At 47.5% G+C, this 22,415-nt stretch overlaps 1 protein-coding gene across 1 annotated transcript in view; it reads right to left on the reverse strand.

The window, feature by feature from the left end:
* LOC146178802 (uncharacterized) overlaps positions 1-22,415 on the reverse strand; it is a 71,249-nt gene that overhangs the window by 9,217 nt on the left and 39,617 nt on the right. The window contains exons 10-13 of the mRNA XM_084578558.1: positions 20,747-20,820; positions 16,907-16,985; positions 14,914-15,036; positions 6,758-6,996 (exon numbers count right to left, since the gene is read on the reverse strand). Coding sequence (XP_084434684.1) covers positions 6,758-6,996; positions 14,914-15,036; positions 16,907-16,985; positions 20,747-20,820 — 515 coding nt within the window. The remainder of the gene's footprint in view (positions 1-6,757; positions 6,997-14,913; positions 15,037-16,906; positions 16,986-20,746; positions 20,821-22,415) is intronic.

Raw genomic sequence — 22,415 nt, forward strand, 5'->3', positions numbered from 1 at the left:
GAAATGGGATGACACGGACTTAAATATTTGTTTCACCATCATCGCCACCTACCTGAACCTCAGGTTCCCGATTACGCCACCGATTCGACATTGTGTTCAGCTGCAGTAGTGCGGGAGCCAGGGAAATGAAGGCCGGTGGCGAAAGCCCATGACAGCTTTTTTGCCTTGCTTTCTCCAAATCAGCGACAGTGAAAGCGGTGCCCTATACGCAGCTAATGAACTGAAACGCATTTCAGGATGATTACAGCTTTGCGCAGCTAGCACTTCTGTTTGCGTGTGCACACAGCATCCGAGTGAAAAATGAGGTTGTTAGGCGGATGGGTGTGGGTTTACCCTTCCAGTTTTTTTATTTTGCCGAGCTTTACGGGCAAATGCGATAATCGCAGCGCAGGTCCCTTTGAGTACAGGCACCAGACTGCACTCGGTGCCCGTTTCGGGCAGGATTACAACCAACTGCGACATTCTGCCAGTGGTGCGTCTGGTTTCATTTGCTGTGTGTTGCGCGGACCCTCATACTGCCTAGTGGTGTCCCCCAAAACTACTACAGTTGAATCCCGCTATAACGAAATTCACGGTGCACGAAAAAAAATTCGTTCTCGCGGAACTTCGTTATCGCAAAAATTTGACGTGAAACGCAGAAAGAATTGCCCAAGCAGCAGCAAAGGCGTTTAATGCCAAAAATCTGTAAGCTTGGTTTGCTTACGCTTCACGGCGAGCAACGCCGTCACGCGATTTTCGCACTCAGTCAGCAAACCCATTGCAACATCGTCGTCTCGGACAGCAACGAAATTCCTGATGACATCAAAAGCTTCCATCACCTGTACGGCGGTTGCCGCAGCCGGCGCTTCCTGTACGTCGTCGTCTTCTTCACCGGAAGAGTCCTTATCATTCCGGGCAGCTTTTATGATCTGCTCATCACTCACATCTTCGTGAACAACAACACAAGCGTCAGCGCCGATGTATTCGTCGAGCTCGAGATTAGGCGGCACGGTTCCTATTTCTCCCAGCGTTTTCCAGGCGGCCGCGATCCCCGGAGCCGGTGACGCCTCTTCGTCGTCGTCTGTAACGCCTGGTGTTAGGCCAGCAGAGGGTACGGGTCGACCTTCGGCAAATCCGGCGTGCCTGAAACAGTTCACAATTACTGAGCGCCCCAGTGTGCTCCAGGCAGCAGACATAATCTGCAGCGCCACGTACAAGTCCACCTTCGTGTCTCGGCCGGTTTCAGTGTTAAAAAGCAGCCGCTGAATTAACCTCCCGCGGTAAGCGCACTTCAGGCTAAGAATCACGCCCTGATCGAGAGGCTGTAAGACAGACGTGCAACTGGGAGGGAAAAACCTCAGCTCCGTGTTAGTGAGCTTGACTTCGTCGGAGTGATGCGCTGAACAATTGTCCAAAAGCAAGCAAACTTTACGGCCCTGCCGCTTCATGTCGCGGTCGAATGCCATCATCCACTCGGTGAAAATAGCGCGGGTCATCCATGACTTGTTGTTCGCCTTGTACTGCACAGGTAGGCTACGAGTTCCCTTAAAACAGCGCGGCTTGGCACTTTTGCCTATGACTAACGGCGGACGCTTGTCCGAGCCATCCATGTTTGTGCAAAGCAGCACTGTGATGCGTTTTTTGCTGTGTTTGCCGCCGTGACAGCGCTGCCCCTTGAAGTCGAGCGTCCTAGCCGGCAACATCTCGTAGAATAGCCCGGTCTCGTCGGCGTTGTAAATGTCTGCAGGCGCGAAGTTGCTTAAAATTCCGGCCATGTTACTCGCCTTCCAAGCAGCTGCTCCGTCCACGTCTGCTGACATTGACTCGCCGCACAACACTTTTCCAACGATGTTATGGCGGGCCTTGAAACGGTTTAGCCAGCCAATGCTGGCTTTAAAATCATCAATGCCAAGTAGGCATGCATAGTTCAAGTCTTTCTGCTGGACGATGCTTCCGGACAGGGGGACGTTGCTGGCTCGTGCTTCCACAAACCACGCATGCACTGCTTTGTCCAACTCTTCATGGAGGGGCCGCGTCACCTTTTTGTGCTTCGAGGATGTGCCTGAAGCAAGTGCCATTCTCACGCTGTCCTTATTGCCTAGAATCGTTGACAGCGAACTTGCAGGAATTCCGAAGTCTTCAGCAATTGCCGCTTTCTTCCTTCCGCTTTCTGCTTGGGCGATTATTTGAGCTTTTTGCTCAAGGGAAAGAGTTTTGCGTTTTTTCACTTGCGTTGCCATCGTGTCCTGCGGATGAAAACTCGTCGTTGTCGAAGAGAAAGGCAGCGAGTGAACAACGCGACCACGACACAAAGCCAAAATGGCGGAACTGCAATCACGTGATTTCATGCTTAATGTGGCTTTGGATTTGACTTGGACTTCTCGCCAATAAAACTAGTTTCGGTTTCGATTTTGAACGCGAAAATTTCGTTGAAGCGGAAACGCTCTGCAAAAATGGTTCGTTGTGCAGAGAAATTTAGGCCATTAATTCTTATAGGATACTCGCGGGGAATAAAAAATTATTCGTTGTCGCGGAAATTTCGTTGTGGCGGTATTCGTTGTGGCGGGATTCAACTGTATGTTCGTGAACCTCACCCGCACTGCCCCAGATGGAGCACAGCACGCGGTGAGCTCCGCCACTACGCACTCTTCATCTGTCTTCCGGGCGGTGCACCTTCACGCATGCGCTCCGGTGCGTGCTTCGGCACAGGCTCCACTCAACCTTTCTTGCTCGTAGCCCAATTTTTCTGCTGGTTCATTCCGAAGCAGCAATGAACTTTCGCTACGATTAATGTGCAGTAACATTTATTTCGTCATACAGATGAAATCACGGCATATCCCCCTGAATAGCCTGCGAGAAAGTATAGAAAACTGCATCACATACCAAGCTCCAATTACAATGGTCGTTCGATATATCGAACTCACCCTCGATATATCGATATATACCGATATTGATATATCACCTTCGGCCATTTGCTGCGTGACGTTTTCAAGCCACGCGCGGAAGGAAGGAGAGATAGAACCGGTTCGGCGATGACTGGTCGAGAGCAGTGCCACGCCCTTTCCTCAAAGGGGCGTGTATCTGCAGTGATTGCCCTGTGGCAGCACGCGACGTTTGCAAGTCATGTGCATAAAGGAACGAGAGGGAACTGGTTTGGCAACGGCCGGTACGGAGCAGATATAGCTAATGCAGCCGTGGTGTCCGGGGGAGGGGAAGCAATGCGATAGAGCGAAGCGCAAGGGTGTGCCCATTGTTCTGCCGAGCTTTCTCCTTCCTCTCTCTTTCCCGGTCTTCGTTCACAGCAGCACGCAATACGCATGCACGGACAAGCCAGTTCAGCCCGTGGCAAACAGAATGTCTGACGCTTTCTACGGTGTGTTGTGAACTCTGTCTGCGATGGGTCACATGCAACGTGCGTCGTGTTAGCTATGGTGGCTGCAGCGTTAAGAAGCGGCAGTTTTTTTTTTTGCGAGACTCGTCCATCCTTGCGTCTATGAATCAAAGAAAGCATGTGGTCAGATGCGATCATGACACCGGCTTTTAGCGTTGTTCGCTTTGAACGGCATTTAGAGCTATCACACATTCCAATGATTTTGTGACAGTGGATGCCGCCTGCCCCAAGTGCTATCCAGGCTTGTACAATCAAGCCACCACAGGCATGCTGCCAAGTTCGCTCCTCGCCACAGCAGGAGCTAAAGTCGTAACATAAACGCACCATGACGTTATCGCTGCGCAGCATCTTGAGCTTTGAATGCGACAGCCGAAATGGGGGACGTGACACCGACTAACGTTTTTTTTTTTTCATTCTCGGTGGCAAAAGTGGAGGGTGGGTTCATTATGTGAGTGGGTTGATTACGCAACAAATACGGTATCGTTTTTCATGATTGCGAGCCAAATTTCTGCATATCGAGTTGTCGATATGCCAAACTACTTCGCGATCCCCTTCAAGTTCGATATATCCATGTTCGACTGCACTGATGCTAAAAATACAGGGTGTTCTGTGAGCACGAAGTTGTGAAAACCAAAATACCTCGTTACATCAAAGATTTCTTTACATCGAAGAAAGTTACATTGAGGCTTGACTCTATTCAGAATGTGCCGACAATGCAGCAACGATAATTTTTAAAACTAATAAATTCAACAAGAAAAATTTCAAAACATTACAGAATGAAAGGGTAAGTCTTATTGAGTCTACTCTTAAAGGGGCAGAACATTGGCCAAAATATGTCATGAGATTATGGTGGAGATGAAAAGATCTCTCCTCATATAGTATAGATCGAGCACTATAATATCAAAGAAAAGAGGCTTTACAATTTTAATTTGCCATTGAAAATCGCATAGAAGCAACTGAGGCGCTATCTAGCGGAGGAACCCTATTACTTCCACCGTAGTACCCCACGTGACTAGTTGTCAGCAAAATATCGCCGATTTTTGTAACTGCACATTGTTCTTTTTTCTTCTAGGAGTGCTTGTCACAATTTATTATATTTTGCGCTCTCTCCAGCGCGTTTTAAAATAAAAACCACCCCTCCTTTCGCATCACGAGAGGATGCTTTCAGGTTTTGCCACTAGATGGCGCAACAGTGTTTGGAATTACAGGAATGAAGCGGTGGTCACGGTGGCGTAGTCATCATCATCATCAGCCCGACTATACCCACTGCAGGGCAAAGGCCTCTCCCATATTTCTCCACTTAACTCGGTTTTGTGCTAGCTGCATCCACTTGACCCCTGTGAACTTCTTAATCTCATCCGCCCACCTAACTTTCTGCCGCCCCCTGCTACGCTTTCCTTCCCTTGGAATCCAGTTTGTTACCCTAAGCGACCATCGGTTATCCTCTCTTCGCACTACGTGTCCTGCCCATGTCCATTTCTTCTTCTTAATTTCTGCTAGAATGTCGGTAACTTGAGTTATTTCTCTGACCCACTCTGCACGCTTCCTATCTCTTAATGTTACCCCTACCATTTTTCGTTCCATAGCCCTCCGAGTTGTCCTCAACTTAAGTAGAACCTTCTTGGTTAGCCTCCACGTTAGAACCCTCTTGGTTAGCTTCCACGTTTCAGCCCCATAGGTGAGTACAGGTAAGATGACCTGTTGTATACTTTCCTCTTGAGCGATACCGGTAAGCTGCTTGTCATAATCTGCGAGTGCTTGCCAAATGCGCTCCATCCCAGTCTTATTCTTCTTGTTATTTCCCTTTCATGGTCCGGATCTGCGGTTACTACCTGTCCTAAGAAGACATATTCACTTACTATCTCCAGTACTTCGCTACCTAATGCAAACTGCTGTTCCTTCCCGAGGCTGTTGAACATTACCTTGGTCTTCTGCATATTGATTTTCAAGCCTACCTTTCTACTTTTCCTCTCTAGGTCATCAATCATTATTTGCAGTTCATCCCCCGAGTTGCTTAGTAAGGCAATGTCATCAGCAAATCGCAGATTACTGAGGTATTCTCCATCTACCCTTATCCCTAACTGCTCCCATTCCAAGTCTCTGAATACTTCCTCTAAGCAAGCTGTGAATAGTACTGGGGAGATTGTGTCTCCTTGCCTAACACCTTTCTTTATGGGAATTTTGTTACTTTATGCAGAACCATGGTTGCTGTGCAGCCACTATATATATCTTCCAGCACTTTCATGTACGGCTTGTCTATCCCCTGATTTCGCAATGCCTGCATCACCGCCGAGGTTTCAACTGAGTCAAATGCTTTTTCGTAATCAATGAATGCTATGAATAAGGGCTGATTATATCCTGAGCATTTTTCTATCCCCTGGTTGATGGTATGAATATGATAGATAGTAGAGTACCATTCCCGAAAACCTGCTTGCTCCTTTGGTTGATTGCAGTCTAAGGTTCTCCTGATTCTATTAGCGATTACCTTAGTAAATACCTTATACGTAACAGACAGTAAGCTGATTGGTCTAATTTTTAAGGTCCTTAGAGTCCCCTTTCTTATGAATGAGGATAATATTTGCATTCTTCCATGGCTCCGGTACCGTCGATGACACCAGGCACTGCGTATACAGGGTGGCCAGTTTTTCTAGCAAGATCCCCCCCTGTCCTTCAACAAATCTGTAGTTATCTGATCTTCTCCAGCTGATTTCCCCCTTTTCATAGTTTCTAATACTTTCTTGACCTCGTCCTTTGTCACTGGTGGAACGTCTGGCTTTAGGGGAAAACAGTCAATCTCATTACGGTCCTGACTACTTTGGCAACTGTAGAGATCTGTATAGAATGCCTCGGTGCCAGTGGTAGTGCCCACTAAAACTTTCGTCGACAAGGTGTGCGTTACTGTGCCATAACATCTGTGTGTGAAATTGAAAAGGATGTTACTCTAAGCAAAAATGTCTCATTACTGCCTGGAGAGTGAAATATATATTTGTTTTCGGTACGTCTTTTTTGTGGACCACCCGTAGTCATCATGGTCGCGGTTCATGGTTTCCAGCATCGGACTACATAAAGCGATTGGATGCACTGATCGAAAAATTCTAGGTAAAAATTTCTACAGTGTTTCTACCAAAACCGTTACGAAATCGAACATTTTAGACATTTTTTCCATTGTGCCAAAAAAAATTCGAGACCTAAAATCCAGTGTCCTGCCCCTTTAAGGTTAAGTTTAAGCATCGACCTAAATATTTCATGGTTCCAGCAATAAAACTGATTGAAAGTCGGCACCAATCCTTAAAGTGCCTTCCCTTTTGTCCCTGGCTAAGGGCGCTCTATTCCTCTCACAATGCCAATGCCGCCTGCCACCCCAGTGACCTCTTTGATCTCTCTCACCGGCGGGAAGAGATCGGAAACTTCAGGTGGGTAGCGAATGCCGCTATTCTGAGCAGCTTCCTCAGGTATGGTGGGCTGGGAAGCTCGAGCTGAGCGTCGGTTACGCACGCTACGGCTCTGATCAGCTCCTTCGGGTGTGGTGGTTGCAGAGTTGCTCGAAGCCCAATCCATCCTGCCCGAGAGATGGTTCTGCAGCATTCCGGTGCTGCTGGTCCCCACAGGAGCCTCGGGCGAAGCATCTGTTTGCAGTGGGAGATATGAGAAAACTTTTAATTTAAAGCACGGCGGCAAGCCAACAGAAAACACAGCATGCCTTTTTATCGACCAGGGGGCAAAAGAATTTTACAAATGTGTACCGCACTGCCATCGCAAACTGGCTGAAGAAAGAAAGGTGCGAGGAAAAGTGTACACTAAAAGTACATTAGTTTGGTTTGGCTAAGGGGTTTAACGTCCCACAGCAACCGAGAGGCGATGAGAGATGCCGCAGTAGATGGCTCCGGAATTGCACAGCACACGGGCGCCTTGCTTTTCACCTCCACTTGAAAAACATCCACCACAGTCGGGATTCGATCCCGCACTATTGTGCAGAGTAGTCGAGCGCCCTAAGCGGCGGGAGTGAAAATAGACTAGTACTACCATGACCACTAACTAGCACTTAGAAACATTGTTTATCAATTGTATGAAAGCGAAAAACTGTTAGGCCAATGTGCCCCTTGATTCAATTCCAATTCCAGCCAAACCAGCTGCTTTGAGCAAATCACCTGCCCAGTTCTCATACCAACATACAAGAAATAACAGGCTGGGCTATTACACAACATTACAAGCTTCCGTGACAACACTATCCGCTGGGCCACAAATGTTATCACTTTGTTTTGCCCTACAAGACTCCACTCCATCCTACCAACGTCATACATAACAAAATTGCCTCCACTGTGGAGAACCTTAAACTTCTATCGAATAGTCTGGGCCTGTCAACGCAATAAAGATATGAAAGCTGTCCCTCATCCAACTATCGAGCAGTGGAACATTATCTACTGACCCCTTATATGTGGAAGTACACTTGACTGGTATATTAACAAATCATCAGTGCTCAGAAAAATGCAATATCAAAAATGCAATATGCAATATCAAAACATCTCATATTTATCATATCCTCAGCACAGCTATCTTCTCAATACCGTGCTCTAAATGTTCATAGGTTACATGAATATCGGTTATTAACAGGTTTTAAAAAGTTGGCTGTGCTGGTTTAGCTCTTGCGAAAGCAACGGCTGCATGGCTATGCTCGTGGTCAAGCATTTGGTTTAATTCTATATTACAGACAAGACGAACTGTTCAGATAACTAGGCTTTCATTTTTGATACCAATGATGACGCTGCGATGATCAGTGATGTAGTGGGACTTGGTTTCCACTCAGCTGACGGCGTGGACTGTACCTGCCGAGGCTCTGTGTACAACCAAGTCTAAACTGCTTCCCCAACGTGTGGCGTTTTGAGGTTGGTTGCTGGCTCATCTCGAGTAGAAACCGCTCCTCTGCAGCTTGAATGAACTTCTTGTCTTTAAAGTCCCCTGTCACGACAACAAACTCCTTTTCAGTTCGGCTAGGCATTCAGATAGCCACAACCTTCAACGCAGTTTCAACGCTGGCATGAGGAGATAAGTAAAATCTCGATGATGCGAATCCAGTTGATACGAATTTCAGGATGATACGAATTCATGAAATTCCCCGGCCAGAGTGCATTGTGTACAATGTGCAAAATTTCGGACGGTCCGAACACTATCCCGCGCCACAACGGATCGTACGAACGCGCGAACTGTAACCGCAACCTTGAGCACTACGCATCGCCCACACATCGTTGACTCTGCGATCGCCAGCCGCGCTGTATGTACGCATCATGAGCAGTCTGCAGTGACGTGTAGTCCGCACCTCGCTGACGTGATTTTCTGTCGGGCTCACACCGCGAAAAGCTTTCAGCGGCGCGTGGCCTACAAACCGCAGACGTCGTAACCACCGTAGCTGGCGGCAACGTACGCGGCGGGTGCGCACGAACTGGACATCGCTGGCTCTGCAATCCGTGATCAGTTCGCGACACCGTGCGGCCCACATGTCACCATCTACAGTCATGCTGTATTCACCACTAGAAGTACGAGGAGGCGGGCGAATCCCACATTGCCGGCATCGCGATCGTTTTCCACGCCGCAAAAGGTTTGCAGCGGCGCGTAGCCGTGAGTAGTAGTCTGTGGCGCACACCACGGCGGGCATGCACGGGCCGCACATCGTAGACTTCGCGACCACTAGTCGCGCTGTACGCATCGTAAGCAGTCTGTGGAGCCGCATGACTGGCACGTCACCGTCTCTTGTGCTGCACGCGCCGCGCAACTATCTGCAAATTTTGGTTAAAAAATACCACCTTTTTCGCATGTTACAGCGTTTTAATGTTGCGAATCTGAATGCTTGGCCCTTCAAATTGAGGTCAAATCACGCAGAGTTTCGATCGGCCACAGATTAAAAAATATGCGCTCCACCAGCATCATTTTGGTCTCGTTCAAACGATCATGATTCAGGCTGTCCCCACATCACGATTGGAGTCTGTGACCAAATGAACACCCAAAGCAGAAAACAAATGGGCGAAATTACGCTAAACACGCTGCTATTGGGCTCCGAAAACATGTGACCCAAAAGCCCACTTGGTTGGCTGCCGGCGTCAACTGCTTGAGGCCTGGCGCCATTTGCTTCTATGGCAGTATCGCTATAATTCCTTTTTTTTTTGCCAGAAAGATAAAATCATACTTTCTGCAGTAACACTACTTTTTAACCATTGTTTATCAAAATTATCAAAATAAATCATTTGTCCCAGTCATCAAAATGAGCTTTTTCTTTGGCAAGTTTGACAGGCAACAACTTTCTTCCAAATCATCCTAGAATGCTTATTTATGCTTTATTGCAGTCCTTTGTGATTTTAGATTATTTAAAGATCAAAATCTTCTCCTCAAGGTCTGATGTTTACTAACCATGCTTCCTCCAAACAAAAGATCAGTTTTCCTTAATATATTTCAAACTACCTGTACTAGGTAAAAAAAGCTTGCAGTTTTGGAATGAGCACAAGAAAATGCAACAGTGGTGCAAATCTGGTGCAAATCCGCCCATAAATAAATAAAATGGTCCTAAAAGGAGTGTTGCCCTTAGGCTCTACCTTTAGGGTATGACGCCATAGTGTAGGCTACCAGCCCACATGTAAAGACCCGCTTTAACCAAGCCATATGAACGTGGCTTAGCGGCCTATAGGGGTGATGTGAATACCAAGGTCCTGGCAGTCTGATTCTGACATAACCGTCCCATGTGAAACAAGATACCCAAGTTGGCAGCTCCTGCCACGGTTTCGTTGCACTTGCCATTTATGGCTATGGCATACTAGCATATGCAACAAGCCGAGCCTGCTGGTGTAGTGCTATTCGTTAAATCCATCAGAATGTTAGTTCACTTAACTGCATACCTAACCTCAGGGAGGAACCTCGACACCTCAACACGGCATCATAAGTACAGTTGCAGGCCGATTTTTCGGACCCTCAAGGGGCCAAGATAGCATCCGGAAAATCGGGCAGTCCAGAAAAAAAATTTCACGCAAAAAAAGTAATTTCATTTAACGAGCGGCTTGAAAAAGTGGTCAATATGCCGCTGTGAGGTGCTACATTGCCGTACAAGCAAGTCGGCTTGAACGTCGGCAAGGTTGACGTTCTCGCTGTACACAGCCAAAAGCAATATCAGAGCACCATCAGAGCAGCACAGCCAACTAGCAGTTGGCTGTGCTGCCTACTGCTAGTTAGCAGCACAGCCTCTGGCTTCACACTGTCTGAGCCCGAGTTGTTACTTTCAAGCACCTGGCGAACAATTTCGGCGTCGGTGAGTTCTGCGCAGAGCTCGATCTCGACGTCAGAATTAGCAAACTGCTCCAGCGTCACTTCCTTGGGAACGGCCCCTGCAACGCACAAGTGCTCGATGAGGTCAACAGATGAAGACGGCTGATGGGATTCAGTGGCGCTACAGCACTTCGCTCTTGAAACCAGCGTGATGGAAGCAATTCCGCAGTGTTTCCTCAGTCACCGCTTTCCATGCATCGGAAAGCATGCCAAGTGCAGATAAGTCGACGCTGTAGGTTTTGCCGCTGTCCATACAACTACAACAACTAAGCACGCGTGACCGATAGAGGTGCTTGAGTGTCCGGATAACACCCGGCATTAGTGCCCGGTAGTTGACGCGGCGGTGTAAACAGCACAACAGACCTGTGAATGGCGACAGCGGCGACTGACGACTGTGCACAACGGCAGCACAGCAGAGCTGGCACTGGCGGGCATGTTTTTCCTTCCTCCATGCTAGCGGGACGGTGCAGCAACCGGTGCCTGCTATCGAGGCTAGACCAGGTATGCGAGGTTTCGATGGCATGATCAGCTGACGATATGACACGTGGGTTCGAGGTTGCAGAAAATCAAAATGGCAGCAGCCAGAAAAGCAAATGGCACCGGCGTTGTTTGTGTTTTCGGTAACCCTTGAGTCGCGAATCAAAAGAAAAAGTCAGGCAGGTCCAGAAAATTGGGCGTCCGAAATATCGGTCGGCGACTATATTGCTATATACAGTAAAAGCTCGTTAATTCAAACTCGAAGGGGCAGAGAAAATTGTTCAAATTAAGCGGAGTTCGAATTAACAGTCGGGCACTGGAATGAGTGCCATTGTGGCCCACCGTGCTGGCCGAGCCCACATGTTGACTCATTACCATGAGTAAAGAGGGCTAGGCGCTACTACACGTTTACGGAGGGCGATTCCGATAATTTGTGCAATCGAGGCGCAACGGCGAATGAACGGGACTAATCGATTGGTCAGTCATGCGCCGCAAACAAGAACCGGAATGTATTCGTGTGAGTAGAGAGCTTCAAAACATGTTTATTTACACGGAAAAATAATAGGTAATGTGCGTTTCCTTGCGTTTCTTGTGCCGCGACTCCACAAGCATCGACTGCAGCTTGCCCAAGAGTTCCAGCGCAGGACCCGTATTCTCATCGGCGGAGAAGTATCGTGCAGCGAGATCGAGCGCCGACGCCACTTCACATGCACTAGGGGGTGGCACCGGATCGTTGCCTTTGTCGGACTCTTCATCGCTTTCAGCCGTGTTCACCACCCGTGAGCCCTGTGGAGCACATGCAGCAGCGATTATATCCTCATCACTCAAGGGCCCAGACGTCTCCACACCGTTGTCAACGTCAACGTAGGCTTCAAAGGGGACACCCTCCGACAAAGCCGCGTAGCCACGGTCGAGAACGACGGAGTCATCCCTCCGCTACCTCCGCGCTGCATGCTTCTGGGGCGTCACCGAAGCCACACTTGCGGAAACAATTTTTGATAGTTTCCGGCTTGACGGTACTCCACGATGATGCCAGCATGTGGACAGCTCCAAGCAAATCGATGTCGTACGACTTGCCACTGTCCAAACAAAGAAGAAGTCTCTCTAGGAGGTGGCACCTGTGTAGCGTTTTTAAGTTCTGAATCACTCCAAGATCCATAGGCTGGAGCACAGAAGTCGTGTTTTTAGGCAAAAATGCCAAGCGGATTGCTGTCAGTCCACTCACGTCACAATGAGCTGTACAGTTGTCCACGAACATGAGAACATTCCTGTTTTGTGCAGCGAATTTCCTGTCTAGCTTGCCCAGCCAGTCTGTGAAAATTTCCCGTGTCATCCACGACTTTTTGTTTGCGGTGTAATCAACAGGAAGCGTCTTGATGCCTTTAAAACAGCGAGGCTTCTCTGCCTTGCCGATCACCAGCAAGCGGCACCGTTCCGTGCCCGTCGCATTTGCGCACATCATGACGGTGATTCTTTCTTTGCTTCTCTTTCCGCCAGCACAAGTGTCGCCTTTGTAAGTGACGGTCTTGTTGGGGAGCAATTTGAAATACAGCGCCGTCTCGTTAGCATTAAATACAACGCTGAGCGCATAATCAGCAAGGAGTTCCTTCAGTTCACTGGAGACCCACTGTTCACACGTTTCCTTGTCGACTTCAGCTGACTCCCCATAAACGTTTCTAAATGTCAGCCCGTGACGAGCCTTAAAACGCGACAGCCAGCCTTCCGACGCGCCGAACTCGCTGATGCCCATTTGGCTGGCAAAGACTGCAGCCTTCGCAGCAATTATGAGCCCGCTTAACGGAATGTTTCGGCTGCGAACTTCTTTTGTCCATGCCATTACGGCACTCTCCACTTCGGGATGGGCCGACGTCCGTAGCCTTTTGCGAGAGGGCTCCATAACGTCTTTACGAAAGGCAGCACTGATTGATTCCTTGTTCCTGAGATACGTTGACAGCGTGCTCTTCTTGATGTCGTACTTTTTGGCTATATCAGTCTTGGATAGGACACCACGTTCCACCTCACTCAAAATCTCCATTTTCGTCTTGAGGTCCTTTACCGTGTATTTACCGCGGTTTGCCATGGCTGTCACAAACGATGAGTCGTCGCTGGCAAAGCGGTGAGGCAACGAAAACGGTAAAACTTGGACCACCGCGGCACGAACAAATGCACGACACCGACAACTGCGTTGAGCACACAACATGACCGCAGGACAAAAAGAAAAAAGGCTTGTCAAAAGCGCACCCAGCAACCGCAGTGCAGCCAAAACCTGCAATGGCTTGTGCCGGACCGTTGGTGTGATGGAGCCTGGCGGCACCCGGCAGCGAAAACCTGCTACGGCATGCACCGGAATGCTCGCTGTGACTGTCGAGTGCGCACCTCGTCTCGCGCGCGCAGGCAGATTTGAAAGATTGTTTTTTTTTTGCGTTTTTAGTAATCTTTCTGCGTATTGTACACGGTATGGGCAGACTTCTGTCTGCGAGGAGCTGTGTGAGCCACGGGCTTCTAGTTCGAATTAACCGTTGTGGATACTGGCATGTTCGAATTATCGGGCGTTTTCTCCTATTGAAATACATAGGGCCATGCCGGGACCCGAGCGTCAATTCGAATTAACCGTAAGTTCGAATGAACGAGGTTTTACTGTACCATGATCCCAACCGACGAGTTTCAATGAGTTTGAATATCCTCGAACAGATTGCTCAATATGCTTCAGTCATGTGTGTTACTTTCGAGTTTGTTAAGCGCTGATTAAATTGCTTTAGTCTGTTTCGTCAGTCTTTCAGAAATGCAGAAACTAAATTTTGTTTTTTCTAAACATGAAAGTATTCTTTTCCGCATCTTTTCAATATCCCACTTCATCCTGTGCATTTTATATCAAACTCAAAAAGCGATCTGAAAGCAAAAGCCGTCAGTGACGCATACCCACGTTTATGAACGTTTACAATGTTTTTTTTCCCCGGAAAAGAACGGAAAAAAAAGACGAAATTTTCCTCACATTAACTGAAAGAAAAAGCCCTCTGGCAGCAATCCAAACTGTTCCCGTCTTGTTCCGATCGAATCTTGAGATTGAAGATTCTGTTTAATTCAAACTCAGCTTTCTCGAAACGACAAAAAAAGATTTCTGTGCACAGAGTCCGATAAATGGCAATTTACTACACCAACGATATGGGCGTGCAAAAAACATTAGTTTAAGCTAGAAGATAAGGTGCTGAATAAAATGATATAAATATATCTTGCCACTATCTACTAGTTACTGAGAAAATTGCAGCACACCATGCCCCAAAATACATGGGAAATATATAGGGCTTACCATGTCCCCTTATTAAGGGGAAAGCCTTAAATGGCTTATACTATTGTGTTCGTTCGGTCACACTGTAGCTGTCGACAAAATGGTGTGTCTCATGTCTCCACCAGGAATCGAACCTCCATACCTTGGATCCCCAGCCGAACGTTTTAACCAAATGCGCCACGCCCGGGATAGTGAAACTCGCGTCATAATTCTCTTGTCTACCTTGAGGATGATAGTAGCGATGAGAATGAAGCTGCAATTAGTGATGATGACAGTGACATCAGCAATGATAATGACTGTGAATTTAGTTGATAATGATAATGAGAGCAAACATGACGCACCGTGTGCACCAGCAATGCTTAGGCTTTCGCATTTCTGCAGTGTATAGATTCCACAAAGCACTCGGAATTTTTTAATGGCGAAATGTCGACAAGAAAAAAAGACAAAATCGAGAAAACAGTGACAAGGAACGCACCTGCTGCTGCTGCTGCACCATTTGCCCCGCCCGGTGACACCGTTGGGGACTGCTGACGTGCGGACCCCACCGACTTTGACAAGGAGGAAGGCTCGGACAGAACCGGCATAATGTCACTCAGCCCTGCAGAAGGGGGGAGAAGAAAGGAGGAAAAAGAGGGAGGCGAAAGAAGTAAGATGCAGGTGAAATCACCTTCCTGCGAGCCACCATTACTAGAATAAACACAAGGATATGCTTTGCAATCACACTGACAGCCACTGCCACGGCTCTCAAAACCCCTATGAGTTGGGAGGCAATGAGCTGAAATCTGAAGCACCGTGGCTGAGCCAGAGGACAGTGCATTCTTTTCCGCAGCTGCCACTGCATTCACTAGCTCTCATTCTGCCCGCTACCGTCGCCCCAGGAAACAGACTTAAGCGTCACCGGCGCTCTCCGCCGCTGTACCCTCGAGTCACGCAAGCAACTACACAGCGGTGACAATGCACGCCGCTCGTCCCTCAACTTTTGCTAGTTGCTAGGAGCCTTGTTTTTGATCGCAAATACATTTGGCGTCAGTGAAGCCAGCTCAAACACTTGTGTACTGCAGGAACGACTAAATGTACACTAACTGACAGATCATCGAAAAGTTGGCTTTACTTAGCAGCTCATGCGTGTAGATCACTGTAAGTGTCTGAGAAGAACACTGAAAAAAATGTACACTATATTTGTGTTATAGTTCTGAAGCAGATCAAACAAGTTTTTAACTCACATTTCATCATGCAAATGCCGTGTCTGAACTGCAGGCAGTGTCTAATGGACGTTTTTGCTGAAACCTCTTAGTAGCAAATTTTTCTAGCTTCAAAAACTTGTTCGAGTAGTTTTGTGACCTGCCCTTCAACAGCAACAGACATTGGAGGGTTGTGTTACACGCAGATGAGCGGAATTTGGTTCTAGTTTCAACTTCAAATCTCCTTCGCCACCGTGAGACAAGCCGACGAACGCATCCACACATTGTGAAAAATGCAAAATGTTCGCTTTTTCCTCGCCGTCACGAAGCACAGAAAGTGCGTATTATAGGATTGAAGAGGCTCTTGCAAATATCTCCTCTTAGGCTTTGATAGCACCGTGACTTCCAACACATGAGGATTTTAAGTTTACACTGGCACCACGCATAGGTGCCCTAGTTAACCCTAAAATGACACAGGAGCAGCTACAACAGCAAGCATGAAATGCAACTAGCCACAGCTACTTTCACCTCAGCTTTGGTCAGCTGCTTAGTCGATGATGCCCATGGTACTAGTGTGGCCGTCGACGGTAATGCTGGCAATATTCCGAGCTAAGGGCTTCGCAAAAACCATTCATGCGAGGGCGAAGGCAAATTGAGAAACTTATCTTAATTCCTCTTGGCTAGCATTCCTGCCGTCTCCATGTCAAATGACAATCCAGTTACAGATAATGACATTGATGATAGTGATAATACTGCATTTAATGACAATGATGGTATAATGATGACAATGACTGTGCGTTTAGCTGATGATGATGATAGTAGTGTTAGTGATGCTGACAGTAGGGACGAAAATGACGATGCGACAGTTCTGCAAAGTGGTTTTCGTCGTTTCCGCTCTCATGCTGACTCGAGCGAGTCTCGTCATTTTTTGCTCCCTTTATGCCTTTACAATCTGAGCTTCTCTACCCATTTTTTTTTTTTTTTCCTAGACACGTCTCCTTATCCACAGTCATTCCCAATACAACCAAGGGTAGCACTTCTTGCCATACGGACACCCCCCTACAGTCTTCCGACAATGATACAGTGCAAGCTGAAATCATGAGCAGAAAGTAAACATCGCTGGAAAGGACAAGTTATAGCGGTTCCCAAGGGAAGAATGGAGCCAGCGAGGTGTCTCACAGTGGACCCAAATCAGACGCAGCTGCTGATTGGGAGAAAAAGAAGCACGGTACAGCAGCAACTAACAGAACGGCAGCAAAGATGGCTGAACTTGCTGGAGGCACTCACGAAATCGCCTCCGGGGCTCAGCCCTGTCACTTGAGAATGTCCATGAGGCGTCCATGAGATTCTTTCCATCATATTGCTCCTGCAACAAAGGGACACAAGACAATGAGTGGAGCTGGGTACTTTAGCGCAAAACGACGCCCTGGCAATGTGTAGACCCTAAATGACGCCTTTGCACTACAAGGCAAGATAAAGCTACTATATTTACTCTATTCTAAGAGTCCTCTTTTTTCATGACCTTGACGTCCTCACTTGAAGAAAAAGCGGGGGGAGGGGGGGGGGGGGGGGGGGGGGAGATGATCCTTAAACTCAAAAAATCTAAACTTAGCCTTCCCACTACCACCCTTCCTGTTCTCCTGTTCGCAGCATTATCTTGCCGAGACAGCCGCAAGAAAGAACTATTCATTTGGCTGACAATCGTGGCAAACATTTTAGCCAAACGCAATTACAGTTTTCCTATACTTCCAAGCTGTAGGCAGCCCTCTACACACTCGTTTTGACTTCCATTATTATATGGCTCTCAAACAACTGACCCCTAACTAAGGAACGAGGCCAAGTGATGGCGTGAAATCTGCCGAGCAGCGTCTGCACCAGACCCACGTAGCAATTAAACCATAACTAACGAAAGAGCTATCAGTGTCGCTTTTAGTCTGTTTCAGCATTCTGTGCAAGCATCTGTTATTAGTGTCAGAACACAGCAACATATGAAACCACAGATCACACCTAAAGAGACTATTCACGTGACAGACGCCACGCCACCTCAGATTTTCAAAAGCTTTGGCCTTACGACTCAGTGAAAAAGCGTGCTTGGCGGCCTTCGATAATACAGGGGATGCTTGGATTTACGAAAATATGGCACAGTTGCCCACATAAATCTGCAATCATTTCTCGTATATAATGAAGCCAATTTGCAATACTGGCACTTTTCCTCAAGCCATAAAAGGAAGCAAAGTTTATTCCCATATACAAGAAGGGTGACACAAGACTCACATTTAACTATCAACTGTTTGTAGTATTATTCTTTTTAAAAAAAATAATTGAAAAACTTATTGGTGCAAGTTTACCGGGACAATTATCTAAATTTAACATCTTTTCACTAAACCAGTCTCGCTTCAGAGTTTAAATGTATTACCGTATAACAGTAATACATAGATGTTTAACTCTAATACCATATTTTGCAAAGAAATGTCATATTGCAGATTAACGCTGGCTTACAATAAATGGATCTTTTCTGAAGCACCACTATTTTATTAATATTAGTTATTGTAGTACTTGGCAGTGCTAAACCACAGTACCTTATTTGTGGGACAAAAAAACATGTGGTATACTGGAAGCTTAAGGGCAAGGTACTAATGTAGAACCTCGGCGACACGAATCTCACGTGGTCGCGAAAAAATTTGCATCATTCGAAAATTTGTATCATAAAAACGAATGAAAGTAAGTATGCAGAAGCATGGGAAAGGAAGCCGCGCAGATCTTTTTATGCCTGAGAAGGTTTATTACGGTCGTGTGGTCACATCGCACCACTCGTGGCGCACACAGCGCGACAGGCAATCGCGACGCCAGCGACGCGTGCCTCCGCGGACTTCTCGCAGCGCGTAAAGCACGACAAAGGATGGAGACTTGCCAGCCGCGCAGCGCCGCTGACTGCTCGCGATGTGTACAGCGCGACTAGTGGTCGCGAAATCTACGATGTGCGACTCGTGTACGCCCGCCGCCGCGTGCGCCGCCGACTACTACCCATGGCTGCGCGCTGCTGCAAACCTTTCGCGGCGTGGAAAATGATCGTGTTGCCAGCGATGTGCGATCCGCCTGCCTCTACGTACTTCTCGCGCCGCGTACAGCATGACTGGAGATGGCGACACGCGGGCCGCATGGCACCGCAAACTGCTCGCGGAGCCAGAGATGTCCGGTCCGTGCCCACCCGCAGCGTACGCCACCGCCAGCTACGGCGGCTGCGATGTCTGCGGTTTATCGGGCACGCACCGCTGAAAGCTTTTCGCGCCGTGAGCCCGACAAAAAATCGCAACGTTGGCGAGATGTGGACCTCGCGTCACCGCAAACTGCTCGTGATGCGTACATACAGCGCGGATGTCGATCGCAGAGTTAACGATGTATGGGCAGTGCGTAGTGCTCAAGGTTGCGGTTGCAGTTCGTGCATTCGTATCATACGTTGTGGCGCGGGAGAGTGTTCGGACCGTCCAAAATTTTTCACATTGTACACAATGCACTCTGCCCGGGGAATTTCACGAATTCGTATCATCCCGAAATTCGTATCAACCGGATTCATATCACCGAGATTATACTGTATTAAGACATGGCTATATAACACCAGTTACTGAAGAAAACTTTTTTGCAGCACGACTGCCATGACGCCCACAAGGCAATCTTTTTGTCCCAAATCATTGCATACTTTTCCAGAATGAATTTCATTATTTGGGGCTCAGAATAGCAGAACTTTATTTCTTCGGTATTTATTTTTACACATTTGACTTCGACTTGATAGACCATTCTTCAAGCACATCATTACGGTGCAAAACAAAGTCATTGGGATCATTACCAAAAATGAGCACACTACTAACATCGGCGTATATGGTAACTGACAATATGAATTAGTATATGTCATTTATGTAGAAATTGGGCAAAAGTAAGCCTAATGCACTCTCCTGTAGTGCAGCATAAAAATTCAGCAATAGAGATGATATTTTTAATTAATTCCAACGCACTGGTACCTACTGCTCAAATAGAGACTTTTAGTATAGCGTATGGACGCTTTCGTATGACGCCAGAAAATTATGGGCAATACTCCGTGTGCTGCATCAGCGCTTTTAGTTGGCCGTACTAAAGAGCGAACGCAAATTACGATGGCGACATTTAAAATAAGAAAACACATTCGGGCTCTTTTTTACTTCCAAGCTAAAACTAGCTAAGTCACATCGCAACTTTAGCCAGTTTCTTTGCTGTGGCAGTTTCATTGAACTCCCCAGTGTTGGTATTCCCGTGTTGAATACTTTTACCTTGTATTGCCTTCATGGTGAGTACCAGCCTCCTTTCAGCCCCGTACTGGCAAGCACGTGCTGCCAAGATATTTTTACAGATACATGAGTGTAAGCAGTCAAGCCAAGGCGATCCACTTCATGGCGTTGCCATGTCAACAAAACAACGCTACTCGCCAGGCTTAGGGACTGCGCTGCCGCCGTGCAAAATAAAAAGCAAAGCAAATTATTCACTAATTTTATGAGCTGAATGCTACACGAGGCAAAGTGAAGACCCCGTGTGCCATTTATAGGCAGCAGCGCGCCCAAAAATGCGGTAACGGAGACAAATTCACTTTGAAGCGGGCGGCCTTGACGCCGCCATCTTGTCAACGCTGATCTTTCATCGTACGTGAAGGCCGGGCACGATAAACTCGCGTTTCGGCGTACGCTGGCCGATCGTATGAAAGAGCTCGGTCTCTGGTATCATATAGCGCATGCGCAGTTCACGTCACAATATTTTTGGCGTGCGCTATTCCTCTACACGTGTCTGTGTATGCTATACTAAAAGTCTAATAAGAGTTTAATAATAGGTGAGGTTTTCCATGGTGCCATAAGAAGAGAGTTTATTGACCATATTACAGTCCTGACAATCAAAAGCTTTGCCGAAACCAAAAAGACCAATTACATGCATCTTGTTTCCAATGTTCCACAACATACATTATTTTATCACAAGCAGAAGTTCAAAACCTACTTGCTGCACTGGACAGACAGTTTATTCATTTCTTTTTTCTGCTTCTTATGAAAAAAATGCATCCTGCCAGCAATACCCAAGCCAAGTGTAATAGGGTAAACTTCCAGAACACACCTCAGTGAAGACATCGCCAGGTGAGCTGGTAGGATTGATGCTATCATCTGGGCTCAGCAAAGGCTGCACGGGGGCTGCAAAGTACCGGCACCATCAAAGTGGCTTACAACAGTGATGCCTTCACAGCACACTAAAAAGTTACCCCCTTCATTTGAAAACAAACTGCATTGCCTAAGTCAGAAACAAAATAGCAGTGCCAACACAAACAATACAAAGAGTCAATGAAGCACGCATAGTAGAAGGCCAAAGTAAATACTACACCCTTCCCGGTTTGTGGATCTAGAAACGGACCACGGTGCACAAGTGTCTCGCACCACCTGCTCCATCGTCATTCAGACAACGTGCAACTACGGCACCAAATCAGACAAAAACTAGTTTTAACTCTGTGCTTTGTGTCTTGAGTTTGTGGAGCATTTTGCTCAAAAAAGATTATGTCCCGGCATTCCTGGAGTCCTGACAACATCAGAAAGCACTACCTTGCAAATCTGCGTGCTAAGGATTAAGTTTCATCCAAACAGCAGTGTAATGTGCACCTTTCAATGACAATTCATCCTTCGCAAATGAAAAAAATATATCTATATAAATATATATATTGTCACCAACACACGTAGCAAGCAGCACAACAACCGAGCTGGCCCTTTTTTTTTAAGCGAAAACTCGAGAGAGAGACGAGGATGACGCTTAGCCACGTGCCAAGACATTCGGCCACTTGGTGGCGCCAGAAGATGGTCAGCGGTGTGGCATTGCCCCCCTTCCAAGGGGCATCGACCCGATGCCGCAAGCGTAGGGGAATAGTCGAAAAGCGGGGCTAGTTATACGGGAAAGTCTCTGGCGCTGGTTTGGATCCTGAATTGGTTTACCGATTGTAATAGGGCTTCATTCGGGCAACGTGAACTATTTCAGATTTCGGCTGCCGAGAGGAGCGTACAGTGCCTTGTGGTAGCACCTCGTAGTTCACCGCGCTGAGGCGGCGGAGCACCTCGTAAGGTCCAAAGTATCGCCGCAGAAGCTTTTCAGAGCGCCCTCGCAACCGTATTGGGCTCCATACCCAGACTTGGTCGCCGGGCGTGTAAGTCACCTCTCAGTGTCGCAGGTTGTAGCGCTGGGCGTCGTGTACTTGTTGGTGCCGAATTCGCTGTCGGGCAAGCTGGCGTGCAGCTTCTGCGTCACGAATAAATTGGTCAGCCCCCACGGCAGTGGAGGGAGCAGAATCTGGAAGAAGCATGGCATCCAGCATAGTCAAGGGTTCGCGTCCATGAACCAAATGAAATGGAGTGAAGCGTGTTGTTTCCTGGAGTGCAGTGTTGTATGCGAACGTGATGTACGGCAGAATTCGGTCCCAGTTCCCATGATCATCGTCTACATACATAGAAATCATATCGGCAATTGTCTTGTTAAGCCGCTTAGTCAGTCCATTAGTTTGAGGATGATAGGCTGTTGTCTTGCGGTGGGTGGTGCCACTGAGTCGAAGTACCTCACTAGTGAGTGCCGACGTAAACGAGGTTCCTCTGTCAGTTAAGACGACTGTTGGCGCACCATGACGGAGTACAATGCTGTGAATGAAGAAATGCGCAACTTCATCTGCGGTACCACGTGGAATGGCCTTGGTCTCACAGTAGCGGCTAAGGTAGTCAGTGGCAACCGCTATATACCTGTTACCCATGGAGGA

This window comes from Amblyomma maculatum, chromosome 9, assembly GCF_055883805.1.
Source record: "Amblyomma maculatum isolate TAMU_Amacu chromosome 9, ASM5588380v1, whole genome shotgun sequence".
Taxonomy (NCBI): domain Eukaryota; kingdom Metazoa; phylum Arthropoda; class Arachnida; order Ixodida; family Ixodidae; genus Amblyomma; species Amblyomma maculatum.